This window comes from Bactrocera neohumeralis, chromosome 6 (assembly GCF_024586455.1).
Source record: "Bactrocera neohumeralis isolate Rockhampton chromosome 6, APGP_CSIRO_Bneo_wtdbg2-racon-allhic-juicebox.fasta_v2, whole genome shotgun sequence".
In the NCBI taxonomy this organism is placed as follows: domain Eukaryota; kingdom Metazoa; phylum Arthropoda; class Insecta; order Diptera; family Tephritidae; genus Bactrocera; species Bactrocera neohumeralis.
The window spans coordinates 59138556-59154500 of NC_065923.1; the positions used below are offsets into that span (position 1 = coordinate 59138556).

Below are 15945 nucleotides of genomic sequence, written 5' to 3' on the forward strand. Positions count from 1 at the left end.
TGAGAAATGAGCAGCTTCTTATGGAGAAAAGAATGTGTGCAAAATTTCAGATTGATTTCTCAAAAACTAGTCAGTTACTTAGTTGCCCTGCAGACAGACGGAGAGACGGACATGGCAAAATCGACAAAACTCGTCTCGTCTCACTGGTCATTTAGTTATACTTGTATTTATATTGTGTATGGTCTCAGAGGTTTCCTTCTGCGGATTACAAACATAGCAGAGTGATTAATCGAACAAGTAACTAATAGGAATAGGCTCGCGTTACAAATGGATACAGAATGGCAAGATGCCATATCCCATGGATGATCCACAAACTATCTAATATTATTTTTAATAAGTTAGCATTGTTATTAGCTTCTGATATTGATTTTTGACAAGCGAGCAGAGCCCAACCATAGAGGAGAAAACTAACGAATTGAAAGCCTTTGTTATTAATACCGTTAAGCAGGAAACTGTTTTAATAAAGAAAACTACTTAATTTCAGAAGAAATTTCACTTAGTTTAATATTTCTCTACTATAATTACATTATAATTACTCACTGTCTGTATGTATTTCGGAAATTAATTCGACAGCAATGATTAGTTTTGTCAAGTGGTGACAATTACTCCACCAAAATTACATACTTGAATTTGTACTACGTTGACAAGCTATAGCTACCAATTTTTCGAAAGCTTCACACGCATACACACACATATATATATATATATATGGTATAATAAACGATGTGTAATGACAAGGCTAAATGAAAACAAGTAAGGAAGAGCTAAGTTCGGGTGCAACTGAACATTTAATACTCTTTTAACTTGCGAGAATCAAAGCCAAGGAAATATTTTAAGGTACAAAACGTTTTACATCGCAGAGTTTGGTTAGTATCGACTATCTATTTTTGCCAATACTATTAACTTGTCACATACTAATAACATGTTCCGTGGATTTCATTAAGTTACCACACATACCATTATGAGAAGAATTTTATAAACCGAATTTGGTCAAAATCGGTGAAACAGGTTCTGAGATATGCGACTTGTCCTAAAAGTGGGCGGTGCCACGTCCATCGTCCCATTTTTATCATGGCTAAAGTCTTCTTATATCATTTTGGGTGTTAAATTTAATGTTTCAGGTGTATTTAGTCATTGATTTATCGCACTTTCAGTAGTTTTTAACGGTACCTTTAGATGAGAGGTGGACGGGGTTATCTTTCAATTCCATCCACTTTTGCAGTATTGGTAGGAGTTCTTATAATATTTGATCCAGGTGAATTAGGTTGTTGCAGTTTTAATGGTTTAGAAGATGTGTTCATTGAGCTTATTAGAGGGCGAGCCCACTGCCTGTTGCTAATGAGATCCTCTGTGTCGAATTTAGTTCTATATTTTTGTGGGCGTGACAGTAATACTATAACGCTCATCTTCGCACTCGTCCTCCGTTTTTTGTTAAGGAACACGTTCACCAAGTTTCCTTACGAGATTTTCATGGACGGATGGAAGGAAAGACAGACATGCGGATTTCAGCGGCATCCTGATCATTTATATATAGATAATCCTTATCTACCTCGAATAGTTTTAGGTGAACAAAACTTTAACTCTGTAGCAACATATTAAAGTATATAATAGCAGCTGTTCAACGGTAAACACTCCACGTTCGGCTATCGATTTATGTCCATTTGTGGCTTTTTCGATCGGCTATCGGGATTCTTTCTTCGCGCGTGTGTGTTAGGGTAAAAACGGCATTTTCGCATGTTTAAGATTTGTTGCTGTTTTTTTTAACTTTTTAATAGTTGATTTGGGTTTTTTGTTAAGGCACTATAATTAAATTCGTCTTGATAGGCCCCTCATTGAAAGTTTTAATTTAACGCTTGTCAATTTGTCTACTTGAATAATCCATTCGCGCTGCGAACTTCAACCAAGTGCATGGCTTGTCCAATTACATGTCATAATGCTGTAATGTGGTGAGTAAGTAAATACTCTTAGCGAGTGTGTGTCGATTGTTTTCATTGAAAAATTCAAATTATGAATTTTGAGCGTCATTTAAGCAGGCAGGCGGACATTAAGTCTGGCTTGGCAGCAAAAGATTGATTGGTGGACATTCAACTTTTCTTTTAGCGCTGCTCTTATATTGTTGTTATTGTTATCTAACGCTTCCTAAAGTGCAGTAGTTGTTACAAAAGAATTAGAAGACTGACAGAAGAAAGACTGCAATTAAAAGAACAACGAGCAAATCAATGGGTTTTTTCGAAAAAGTACAGAAGTTTACACGTGAGTTGTATGTGTGTATGTGTACTTACGGATGAGTTGTCTGATAAGTCTGTCAATTTCAGAAATTTAAACAGAAGCGCTGAGTTGTGCTGCCGAAGCCGAGTTGCTCGCCTGCTCCGTGAGTTACAATCTGCAATATAAGACGCTCATACAAATCCCGACTAATTCAGAAACCATAATTATAGAAATCACATCCAGCCTGCTGGTCTCCGAGAGTATTTCTTCAAGTAAAAGATTCTTATAAGAATTCAAAAATCGTTCCAAGGTGATTTAAGGCTTGCGTACTTTTAGTAAAATCACATAAGCTTACTTAAAGATCGTTTACGATTTAATAAGTCCTAAGATAGCGAAATTTCTCGATCGGGATTGATGAATGTCTAATTTCCGTTAATTCTGATATTCTCAGTTAGCTTGTAGTGTAAATTTGTACATCGTATGATCGCTATGCTATCAGAATTTTAGAACGAAAGCAAGTGCAAAAACTGAGTTCTTCGAAACATTCGCGAGATATATATATGACAATCATTAATGGCTAATATAGTTCTAGTTTTATTCGTCGCATCGGGTCAAGCTATACCTTTTTGGAAAGCTCATTTCACGCGCTAACACGTGTTTGATTAATTGTCGTTTCTTTTAAGTCGTTCGTGCGTTATAGCGTCGCAAACATGGAGCAAAACAAAGAGAAAATTCGGCATATTTTACAGTACTACTACGATAAAGGCAAAAATGCATCTGAAGCCGCCAATAAAATTTGTGCAGTTTATGGACCCGATACAGTTTCCATTTCCACCGCACAACGATGGTTTCAACGTTTTCGTTCTGGTGTAGAGGTGGTCGAAAATGCGCCACGCTCCGGAAGGCCTGTCGTCGAAAATTGCGATAAAATCGCTGAATTGGTCGAAAGAGACCGGCATAGTAGCAGTCGTAGCATCGGTCAAGAGCTGGGCATGAGTCATCAAAAATTCATTTCAATTTCAATAAAAAAAAATTCAATAACAATACCGCAAGACTTTTTTGACAACCCATTATATACAAGGACTGTCGCAAAAGAAACAGGACTGTTAAAAAAAACAATAAAAAATTAATATTTTTCAAAAGTTATTTGTTTTTATTCGAAGTAGTTTCCTTGTGCTTTGATACAGCGTTTAGCCCGGTCAATTAGCATTTCGAATGAGTGTTTAAGGTCATTTTTCGGAATGCTCTTGAGAATATCGGTCGTCGCCTTTTGGATAGCTGAAATATCCTGAAATCAGTGTCCTTTCATGCGCAAATGAAGTATTCCAAATAGGTAAAAATCACAGGGTGCCAGATCAGGTGAGTAGGGTGAGTGATTAATGGTTAATATGGAGTTTTTTGTCAAAAAATCAGTGACAAGCGTCGACCGATCACACGGCGCATTATCGTGCAACAGGCGCCAGGACCCTGCCTCACGGTATTGTGGTCGAGCACGACGAATGCGTAACAAAAGACGCTTCATAACACCAAGGTAAAACACAGCATTAATCGTTTGGCCAGGTGGGACGAACTCTCGGTGTACAATACCCTCGGAATCGTAAAAACAAATCAGCATTGTCTTTATTTTTGACTTCTGAAGACGACCGACTTCTGGTCGTCACAGAGGTCCTCACGACCTTCTTGGAATCGCTTAAACCACTCATGCACATTACTACGGGCTAGGCACTGATCACCATAAACTTTTTTCATCATTTGAAATGTTTCAGTAAACGTTTTCCCAAGTTTAAAACAAAATTTAATATTTGATCTTTGCATTTTACGACCGATGACCAAAAGCTGCTGTCACTTTTTGATCGATAACATCGATTGTAGTTATCCAATTGTCTTAAAATTTTTACGAAATATCAACAAGAGATCAAACTTTTTATTTCATATACCCATCAATAGGTGGCGCCACCAGAAAAAGTTATATTTAAAAAGTTTTTGCGACAGACCTTGTATGTATGTTTAAGAAAAAATATTTTACGCAGAGATTATTGCTGTGCTGCAATACGTTATCAAACCTAAGGAAGGAAAAAAAAACAAAATTTATCGAGTTTAAACGTAACCAAAAGGCCGTCTTGAAAATCGCAAGGTGTTGGCTGAATTTTGAGCAAGTGAATACTACAAAAAAAACCTAATAAGTTTACGAAACATAACGAGTCAAAACCGAACTGAAATAAAACTATATGTTGATGTCAAAAAGTCTTCATTTCGCAAAGCCGTTGCCTTATCAGATCACCCTCGTAAATTCCATATTTCTAGAATAACACGTGTAACTAAATAATTATTATCCTGCAGCAAAGTGTAACACTAACATAAACTTGTCTATTATTCACCTTTTATTGACTGAAAAACGTCAGAAATCAAGAAATATAAAAATTCTTTCGTCAACTTTTCGAAATTCGTTGCTGCTACATAACAGAAATTAATGATCCCACCATGACCAGCACTATGGTAGCTGTTATAATTTGATTTTTATTATGTATTTTCAATTAACTGCTGAACTAGCCTTTTGTTGATGTCGAAAAGCTTACTTCTCACAGAATATCCATTTTCTGTGGCTAAACACAATGTATTCTTGCTTGTCTTGTTTCTGATTCTACTCTTGTGTGTATGTTTTTAAAGATTGTTGAAACTAATCTTCAACATGTAAACAAATTTTTTCCATAATTATGAAAATCAAGAGTCATCTAGGTTTATTTTATGCTTCTTATAACGTGAAAGTATCAGCGAGAGGCGAACACGATAGTTGAAGAACACTTCATGAAGTTAGTGAATGTATGTATAGATTATTAATATCAAGTTTTCCTGATTTGACACTTCGGGAAGGACTCGTTGATTTAAAAAGGTTTGCTGTACGTGTATAATCCAAAATGCAAAGAGGATCATTTAAGGTTCTGCTATGGGAAAAGTATACTCAAATTCTGAGTACTACCGAATATTCTTTACAACAGTATTATCTTTTGTTTAATGATTGAAATCTCGTTAAATCTATCTAATGGAATCCGATACTCATGTCGTTTTTGTTCTTCGTCGTCTCACTGCTCTCTCTCCCTCTTTCTCTATTTTCCACGACACTCGGGCCTTCGATACTTTAAATAAAATCACTATTTTAATGAAATGAATTTTAGCGCATAACCTCCATCAACTCGTACTTGATCATACTTTTAGTCTCTACCCTCGAAGCAGTTTTTGTTTTCGTGGATAGTACCTGTCTCTCATCCGAAATTCGATACCTCTAGTCTCGACATTGACTAGAACCAAGGTATAACCACCGGCAAACAACTTCAGACAATCTTATTGGCTTGTTTGACATATAGTATATATAAAAAACAAGTAAGGAAGAGCTAAGTTCGGAAATAATCGAAGATTTTATACTCTTGCTACTTGCAAGCATTAAAGTCAGGGAAGAACCTTCAGGTACATAAGGCTTGTTAGTTATATGAATCTAGGGCGATTTTCCACCCGATTTTATTCATGCTAGGCACAAATATTCACCGTTTTAAGAAAACCACGCTCTCTAAATTTTATTTAAATAACTCACATATTGGCCGATATATGCTGTATAAAGTCACCCGGAAGTTCGAAAATATTTTAATTAGGTATATGGGGCTAAGAGAGGTATTAACCTGATTCGACCGATTTGTAGCACACAGACATATTACTATCAGGAAAGGATTCTCTCTGAATTTCAATCACAAATCTGGCACATTGACCAATATTTTCGGTAAAAACTGTAAGACTATGTAAAACTATAGGCACTGGGGTTCAAATAATGGGTATATAGCGGTTTGAACAGTTTTTGTTGGGTTTGGAAAATTTTTGACCATAAAGGCATTATTCGAACAAAGTTTTATGCCGTTATATTAATTGCTTCTTGATGTGTATACTCGAAAGGAAAGTGGCATACGGAATTTAAAATAGTATTGTATGGGAAGTAGGAGTGGCTGCAGTCCGATGTCGCCCATTTTCATACTGTAACATGAACATGTGAGAAGAATGCCATATACCAAATTTCAAATCAATTTGGGGAGTCTCGAGATATGTGTTTTCACCTAAAAGTTGGCACTGCCACGCTCCATTAAAGTCCTTTCATACAATTATTGATTTATTACACTGTTAATATGTTTCATCCATTTTCACACTGTCGGTAGGTGTTGTTCTAATATATGCGCTAGAGGAATTTGCTTGTTGGTTTAAGTGATATGTACATTAAGTTTATTAGAGGGCAGGGGCAGCCTCACTTTTTCAATTTTTTTTTTTTTGCCTACAGGTGCCCTGCGATCCTCTGTGCCAAATTAGAGTTTTATATCTTAATTTAGTGCTTAGTTATGGCACTTTAAAAGTTTTCGGTCAATGGCGTTTTGTGACACGTCGTAGGCAAAGCTAGAAAAGCCCATCTACCGTTCTTCACTATTTTTAAGAAAGATATAAGCCAAAAGTTTCATAAGACAATTTTTTCAAAGACAACAGTTTGCACGGAAAAATTAATATTTTTAATTTTATTTTTTTAATAAAATAAATAAATATAATTTTAATCTTTTTTTAGACTTTGTAAAAAAAATCCCATTTTTTGTCAAATTTTCGCCATTTATTGCTTAAAAAATAAGTTGTAATAACGAAAACAAAATTCTTCGTTCAACAACTTAATAATGTTATTTTAAAGATGTACACAATTCGAACTAAATCGGTCCATAACTTTTCGAGAAATTGTGTCTATCGACTTCGGAATTTTGAGAAAATCGCATTTAAAGTGCGGTGCGAATTTTCGAAGGGTGTATCTCTCAGAATTTCACTCGGATATATTTAAAATTTTGAAAGAATATTTTAAACATATTGTACTATTTAATAAGAGAAAAAATCCATTTTTTGAAATTTTAAGACCCACCAAACCCCTTAAAGGACTATTTATGAAATTCACAAAGACGAATATTAACTACTTACTTTTTATATTACTTCCTTATATACGTATGTATGTATATATCTGTTGCAGTCCTATAAAGTTAATTAAGTTGAAAATAAGTAAGTAAATAATATTTGTCTTCGTAGGTTCCATAAATAGTAATTTAAGTGAATACGAGTTGCTTTATAGAATTAGTGAAAGGAGGCAATCCGGCGCGGAATTCGTAGAATATTAACTCCTATTTCTCTATACGTAGTACATATGTATGTTGAATATAGAAATGAGTTAGAAAGAACCATAGTAATAGGCAGGAATGCAATCAGTCACTAAATTGGTGCCGAACTGATAATTTCGTCTATGAAAGTTACAGGGGATTAAAGCGATAGTAGGAAGAAGGAACCAGAATATCTTCAGCGCTTGCATACTCCGCGATACCATTGAAAGAGCAGAATTTCAATAAAGAGGAAAAAAAGAGATAGATAGAAGAAGACAAAAGAACGCTATCGCTCTCGAGAGAATTATGAAAAGAGATATATACAGAGAAATAGAGTGCTGTGTAGGATTGCATAACCTCGGGTAGGCTGTATCAGGTTAGGACGCTAAACGTAGTAAAGTCAGGAATAAAGGGATGTCCAACTTATTGCAGTGTGAGAGTGCTTCAAAATTAGCGTTTTTTATAACATTTTCCTTTATGGCCATATTGAACAAAATAATAATTTTTGGACATTTAAATCAAAATACCCAATATATAGTACGAATAAAAACTACTATATAGTGGTTATTTATTATATGGAGAAACTATTTAAATCTTTGTATAGTATATTAGAATAACTGATTTTTGACCTTTCAATACCCAATAAAAGCATTTAAGCTTGTTAGCTCTCAATCATTAAATGTTTTTAATCATTTTCCATTGAAAATAATACTATGATGATTCAAATCACAAAACGTTTCATCAAATACCTTTAAATTTCAAACATTTATTTAATTTTAAAACAATTTTTTATAAGAGGTCTTAAACGATGCAACAAATTCCTCCGTTTACATGTTCTTTTGGTAAGATTTCAATCTGGCCATCGCTCGTTTCCAATAGCTAAACGTCAAAACCTCCTGAACTCAATCAACTGTCAAAGTTCAGGAGGTTTTGACGTTTAGCACTTGTTCTCTCCTTTCCAGTGAGGGAGGAGTTGGACATCGCTTTATCTCTGGTACAGTTTTCTCCAGTTTTTGCAGCTAAAATGTTTCTCCTATATTTGCAATATTCGTATATCAGTGAAAGCCAACCATAGTGTGGCTTTGGCTGATATTAAATTAAAATCTCGTATTATTATAATTTTTTGAATAACATATTATACTTACTGTATCGTATTCACCATTATACATATATGACATTTTTATTCATTTGATAAAAAGTGATTAAATGACTTTAGTTTTAATTTAGTTTTTAGTTATATTCCAGAGTTTAATTACTTTCATTTTAATTTACAGTTAATTGCACTAAGTTACTTAAATTTGATTTGAGAGAATAAAATTATTATAAAATACATAAAGAGAGCGCTTGGAATTCAGTTTGCTATATAGATACATATGTATAACCCTCTCTTATAATATAGCGTTAAGACTAATTATTTCGCTCTAAATACACATATTACACACAACCTTACTCCGTTAGAATTGCTTTAATCAGACTTGGGAATCCTGCGTAGTATTGGGCTTAGTTCTCAGGCTCAGACCTGCTTATTTTTCATAATTTGTCACTTCCTCATTGCACTGCCCACTACTTTCCACATCTTGCACCACATTTATCTCCTCCTCTGATACCTTTGAGTGTGTCGTGTTCGTCGGTGAGGGTGTGATAGAGTGAGAAAGTGGTGAGTCATCTTCACCGTCTTCGCCCCCGCTCGCCAGCAGTTTCGACTGTTGTGCGGCGGAAACAACTTGGTGGGTGAAGTTTAGCGCGAGCATTGCCTCGGACAATACGGGATTCACCACCATTGAGCGGAAAGCACTATGCTCACCGCCCATTAATAATGGAACTGATGCTGTGTGCGATGGAAAGACCAACGCAGGTGGTGGTGGTGGTGGAGTGCCGTGTGGCTGCGAAGGTAACGCTTTTGATTTCGTTGAGTCGCTGCTGTGGTGGAGCGCTTCGTGGTTTTGTTGTTGGTGTTGCTGCAGATTCACTGTATTCATGTTCGTGTGGAATTGTTGTCCGTCCTGCTTTGCTGTAGGGATAAAAGCGTTCACAAGTTTGTGTGTATAGTCCAGCGTATGGCCTGTTGTACCCGTTTGCAATCCGTAGTAAGTGTTTGTTGCATTCGCTTTGCTGCTGTTGTTGTAATTCTCCACATCCAATATATGGTGAGGTCGTTGTGGGTTGACTGGTGAATGGTTGCGTTGCATCGCGCAGTGTGTCTGAGGTGAGTTGGAACCCTGCTGTTTCAGCTGGCTGACCCGCTGGTGTCGGCGCCATTTCGCTCGTCTGTTGGAAAACCAAACCTAATGTTGATCAATACGAAGAATACAATTTGTTAGTTGGTAAAATGGTTGTAGGAGTAATTAAACACGTTTCGACAGGTGATTGCGTAGGAAGAGGAGTTAGAGGAAGCTTTGTTGAAAGTATTATGGCATGCAGGTATAAATATGTGTGTGTATATAATAGGTTATCAAAGAAGTCTTGCGGTATTTTCGCTAGTTGGCGCTGAAAGCGCATAGTTCTAGTTTTATTCGTCGCATCGGGTCATGCTATACCTTTTTGGAAAGCTCATTTCACGCGTTTGATTGATTGTCGTTTCTTTTAAGTCGCTCGTGAGTTATAGCGGCGCAAACATGGAGCAAAATAAAGAGAAAATACGGCATATTTTACAGTACTACTACGATAAAGTCAAAAATGCATCTCAAGCCGCCAATAAAATTTGTGTACAGTTTCCATTTCCACCGCACAGCGATGGTTTCAACGTTTTCGTTCTGGTGTAGAGGTGGTCGAAGATGCGCCACGCTCCGGAAGGCCTGTCGTCGAAAATTGCGATAAAAACGCTGAATTGGTCGAAAGAGACCGGCATAGTAGCAGCCGTAGCATCGGTCAAGAGCTGGGCATGAGTCATCAAAAATTCATTTCAATTTCAATAAAAAAAAAAATTCAATAAAAATACCGCAAGAGTTTTTTGACAACCCATATAACCCGAAATAGTAGAGGCCTCTACTCAAAACTGGTCTAATACTTGGAGGTGAGACGATTCGGAATAACTGAAGAAGACAATTACTTAGAGTAAACTTAAACAGCTTTGATACTAGTCTTACGTGTGAGGATCTAACTCCCATAACGCCTATGTATCAAAAAAAACCTCAGTACATTTTATAGCATTTTTAAGGGAGTCGATAAAACAACCATTAGTTCTAAAGATTTAAGTCTTGGATCTGATATTACCAGTATTCAGATGCTAAGCTTTTACGTTATTCCAGCTTCGCTACTGAATAAATAACTCACAGTCGGTGAAGACCAAAGGAATTTGTAGAAAGTAATTGCCAGCAAAGCTGCTACTATTATAATCAGACGAACTGTATTGTGTCCTTAAATGATGTTCTGCATTTCTACATACGACTTCTACTCAAAATCTAATAACCAACTTTACAACTAATTAAGCGGAGCCAGGATTTTCTTAGCAGTTGCTTCAGTTGGGTGCCTCATATGACCATAAATTGGTTACCCAATGATATTAACTGCATTAACTGAAAATCGCTTCGGAACTCAGGTTGAAGGAAATAACTAAAATATGTCGAAGTGCGAGACAGAAAAAGACAATATTAAATGCGATGACTAACTAAAGTGAATGACTCAAACAACAAAAATAAACGGAATCCTATACAATCTGCCTCAAACGTTAGGAAAGAAGAAACAGAGTGGGCCTGACTAGGTCAAGCAGAAGTGTACTAAAACTTATAGCTACAATTATGGAACACTGTCCAAACGTCTCGTCGATTTCAGAGTGTGGAGGTCTTTCCATGTAACAACTGTGCGACTATGTTCCAAGCATTTGGCATCACCAATTCTGGAAATACCAGCTGATATACCCATAGTCCCTACAAAATAGCAGTAAATTGAATACAATCTGGGTACATGAAGTCAAGATACAAGACGATTGTATCTTTCCACGCAGATATAAGTAACCGGAACAAGCCCAGATTTTTATTGCGCAAGATATGTGAGAGCGGTAACTTTCTTTCAAATTATTTGAGGAATGGTTTCTGCCGCTACAATTTCAAAGGCTCTAAGGAGATAGTTTTAGAGTTCAAAAACTTTTATTAACTTAACTGTGAGCAAACGTAAAATTTATGATGTTTCGTTTCCTGTATTAAGTATTAAATCTACTACTTTATTGCATAAATTCCTCCTATGGTATGCTGACATTAGTCACAGGCAGATTTACTTGAATGCTTATATTTTTCGTTCAATATTTGACTGTCTACTAGATTACCTTTTTGATTTCTAAACTTATTATATAACACAATTGCACTTACCTGAACTCTCGCTTCACTCAGTGCAGTGCGCGCTGCTAATTTCTCTCTCGTGCTCACACAAGGGTAATGTGACTTTTCGAACTCCTTCTCCAGCTCATCCAACTGCTCGGAATTGAATGTAGTTCGATTTCGACGGAATTTAGGCTGATCGCTGTCATCTGTGTCAGAGTCCTCGCCTTCAATATCTGTAAATATCATATTCGTTTTATCAATAATTAAAGAAACTAGCGTGAAATCAACTAGAATCCTACCAATCATACGACTGGCATCCGGTGATCCCAATGTCTCGTGACTACCCGACCCGGGTGATATTGGTGGTATGGAAATATTGGAATTTGCCGGTGTAAGACTACCTTGGGGCAAACTGTTTGGGAAACCGCCACCAACACCACCGGCACCAGCCGTTGCTGCGCCAGGCGCCCATAGATGAGGCGGTGGTGGCGGTAAGGTTGACGGCCATGTCGGAAAGCCGGGATGTGTAGGATGCATATAAACATAACTGGTAGCGCGTGCGAATTCAGCAGCAGCACGTTCTGCCGCGCGATTACGTAATATACGATTGATGGAGGATACGGAGGGCGCCGTAGCATTCGTGCAAACACCTGAAAATGTTTAGATTTGGAAGTATTATTTATTCGATTTAGGAATGACAATAACCAGACTCTAAATCTCTAACAGAAGTTCCCTCTAGCATTTTATTTAATTTAAAGGAATCCATGATAAATTGCATAGTACCTCTGTTCGGTATATTTGTATGTTATATGTATTAGAGCAGGTCGATTTTTTTCTACAAAATCGCGTATGCCAGAAATGTTAAACTCAACAACAACTTTGCTAAGAGACTATTGGTCTAAAATCGGTTATAAAAATTTGTCGTCATTTTTTGAGATATCAAAAAAAATGTTTGTACATAGGTGCAGATCGAACAACTACATCTCTCGCCAGCAGAAGAAAAATCTTTGTCAAAGCGTCCTGAAAATATAAATTCGAACAGAATTTGGTGTCTGGTAAAAATTTCGGTGAATTTCATCGGAATTTCGATGATAGTCTTAGTATAACCACTTTACCTGGTGACATATTGTCACCACATCTACTCTTTGAATTTTTTCATTTACAAAACCAAGATCTTAAGTTCGAGTTTGATATGAGAGTTGAAGACAGAACTTTGTTAAAATTTATTTCTCTATTATCATATATACATCATACAATTTAGTCAAAAACCCTTCATATATGATATTAGATAAATAAATTTTATTTCAGTTAGACCATGAAGAGTGGGCCTCAGCTTTATATTTGCTTATAACTCATCAGCGGGCATCGTGGATTATCATCTAGTATGGACAAAAGACTTAAAAAGCGGAGTAATCTAGAAGAAGAAGGTTTGGAGCATTGAAACCGTAACAGTTGAAGAATAAAATAAATTTATTTACAGGAAGCCAGAATCCTGGTAACTGTTGTTGTTAAGTTTAATTGAAACTGACGTTTTGCATGTGTTCTGCCATATCTACAGTCTCCAATTGCCTTCTTAATTACAAACAATGAAAAGAAGAAGAAGAAAAGCAGCGCTCAAGTGAAAAAGGGATATGTGCAGGTTGTGCGAAGCAACTACTAAGCTGTTTAGTGTGATCGGCGCGTAGAGTTCACGACGAGACAGCAATTTGATGTGAACGATCGATATCAAAACCAATTTGAATGCGGTGACTGACTAAATGTCAAGTACGAAGACCGAAGCCTATACGCATTCGCAAATGAACTACCTACATAGTAGTATGCAAAGCTAAGTGTGCGCAGCGGACATAAATATATGGAGCGAGGCCGCAGCGAAGCTTTCACGATATGTCTACTGTTGTAGTGGCACGTTGACTAAGCGACTCCGCTGTGACAGCTGCGCAGAAAGAAGCAAATGCAAAAATCCTGCAGCGCAGTGACGAACACGCTGAGTGCCGTTCAGCCGCATTTACATATCAATCTTTCCGCATGCGAACGCGTGTCTTCTTCGCTTCCGCGAGCAACATTTAGAAGCTGCTATACGGGGTTGTACGCATACGCGTCTGATTACGGCGCTATGGCGTCCGGATGCTAATAAATTAGACTATCGATAAATCTGGCGAGTGCAACAATACATTACATTTTGTGTGTGTGCCGAAGTCAGTTAAGTAGAGGGAAATTGGAAGGAAGGCATTTATTTGGTCGCAGTTATTGAGCAGACCATAAATACATCAGGAGGTATGACCGACCACCGTCCCACCATGAGGCACAAGAAGCCGACCAGTGCGTAACTCTTTATCAAAGGGTATGCATTACAGCGCACGGGAGTGTTCGTGTGTGTGCGGTGCTTCAGCAATCGCAATTCATTGGTAATTTGTTTGGCCAATCATTTTGGTCGCAACTCTTCTTCTGGGGGGTTGACGGCGTCACTTAATGAGGCAAAACATCAAGCCACCGCTACGTAAGCTGAGCTAAAGCCAAGTCGCGTCAGTCATGCCGTTAGCATGGTCAATTGTGCAATCGCGCGAGATAGGCAGCACGGTGGCTTGGCGGGCAGGCAGTCATTCAGTCACTGGCTTCCAGTGAGCACCCACGGACAAGATTTGTGTCTTTTAAGTCTGTTGTTGTGGTTCGTACATGTGTTCGCTTGTGTTGTTTTTTTACTCACCTTCCGATATCAGCCGTTCGCGTATTTCCCACGCAAATATTGTCGGATTATCGCGTTTGTATTGCTCGATTTTCGAGACTACAGCGGGCGTAGCAACTTTTGGCTTTGATCCGCCGATTAAACCAGGTGGCCTCAATGTACCTGCAATTATAGAAATTAAACAGATATGAACATGAATAATCACACACGATAACTGATCGATGGCTGGAAGGGTTAAGACAGTGAATTCGGCTTTTACAACAACATTACCCGTGGTGTTGATAAAATCATTCAAATTCGGTTCATTTAGTTTAAAGCACGCATTCGTAAAATTTTCGAATAATACTTATTTTAGTTACGCAGACAGATGTGTATCGAAGTTTTGTTGGCATGAACTACAATACGAATTTACAGGAACATACACGCAGATTGAACTTAGAAATGATACAAAGGCTTTCGAGTCGAAAAAACGTTATCATGGGCTTAATTATTACTACTATTTGGACCATAAATTGAACAGTTTGATATCGACCGGACTGAGCTCCTAGAAGAAAAACGAAACTTTCCATAGGAAGAATTCTACACTACACATGTGACGTCGGACTTCATTGGTTCTATTAGTTAAGAACTTAGGAGTGACGTAAATCGGGAACTATATGTAGGTTTGATAGAGAACTTTTACCACCAGAAGTATTCTTTTCCATTTTAAGGTAATGGAAGGAATCAGATGCAGATTTAGTTATCTCTCTGAGTCCTTAGCAGAATGACTCTACTAGCAGAATTTTAGTTACAATAGTTCAAACAAGCATTGTAAAGTGACCAAAGTAAGTTAGGAAGGAAGTACAGAAAGGAGGCTTGATCAAAAATTTAATTTTATTTATTCTTAGTTAACTATTAAAGGATGTTCCTCGAAGTCCATGTAATTCCTATTTCGCCAGGCGTTCTCTTCAGGCGCCAGATACTAAAATTTTCAGTTATGCAACAGGTTTTCCTAAAGAGGCAAACAGGGACTTTTACGTTAGTCAGCGCACACCTATATAGGAGTGACAATGTGAAATAAAGAATGACTACCAAAAAAATATACACCCAAAATATACGTTTTATGACACCTAAAATATGCGTATACGTATAAGTAATAACGAGGAATTTTGCATTGCTTTCTTGATAGTTAGTTCTACTACATAAACGGAACCGAATTTATATTCGCACAAGAACTCGGAAGCATTCCTCAAAATTATTTGGCGATATTGTTTGGCGCTAAAACAGTTTTTTTATCTATGCAACCAAAACAATAAAAATAAGCGGGTCGCTTTATAATATTAGGTTGTCAAAAAAGTCTTGCGGTATTTTCGCTAGTTGGCGCTGAAAGCGCGTAGTTCTAGTTTTATTCGTCGCATCGGGTCATGTTATACCTTTTTGGAAAGCTCATTTCACGCGCTAACACGTGTTTGTCGTTTCTTTTATGTCGTTCGTGAGTTATAGCGTCGCAAACATGGAGCAAAATAAAGAGAAAATACGGCATATTTTACAGTACTACTACGATAAACGCAAAAATGCATCTCAAGCCGCGAATAAAATTTGTGCACTTTATGGACCCGGTACAGTTTCCATTTCCACCGCACAACGATGGTTTCAACGT

The 15945-nt window shown here is 37.2% G+C and overlaps 1 protein-coding gene across 4 annotated transcripts in view; it reads right to left on the bottom strand.

Annotated features, from left to right (window-relative positions):
- Positions 1 to 8569: 8569 nt before the first annotated feature.
- LOC126762645 (paired box protein Pax-6-like) overlaps positions 8570 to 15945 on the bottom strand; it is a 31763-nt gene continuing 24387 nt past the window's right edge. For 2 of the 4 annotated variants that reach the window (XM_050479538.1, XM_050479537.1), the window contains 4 exons: positions 14328 to 14468; positions 11923 to 12273; positions 11672 to 11856; positions 8570 to 9652 (listed from right to left, as the gene is read on the bottom strand). In XM_050479538.1, the coding sequence (XP_050335495.1) occupies positions 8891 to 9652; positions 11672 to 11856; positions 11923 to 12273; positions 14328 to 14468 (1439 nt within the window). In that variant the 3' untranslated portion in view covers positions 8570 to 8890. The remainder of the gene's footprint in view (positions 9653 to 11671; positions 11857 to 11922; positions 12274 to 14327; positions 14469 to 15945) is intronic. The other 2 variants (XM_050479539.1, XM_050479540.1) reach the window with 2 other exon arrangements.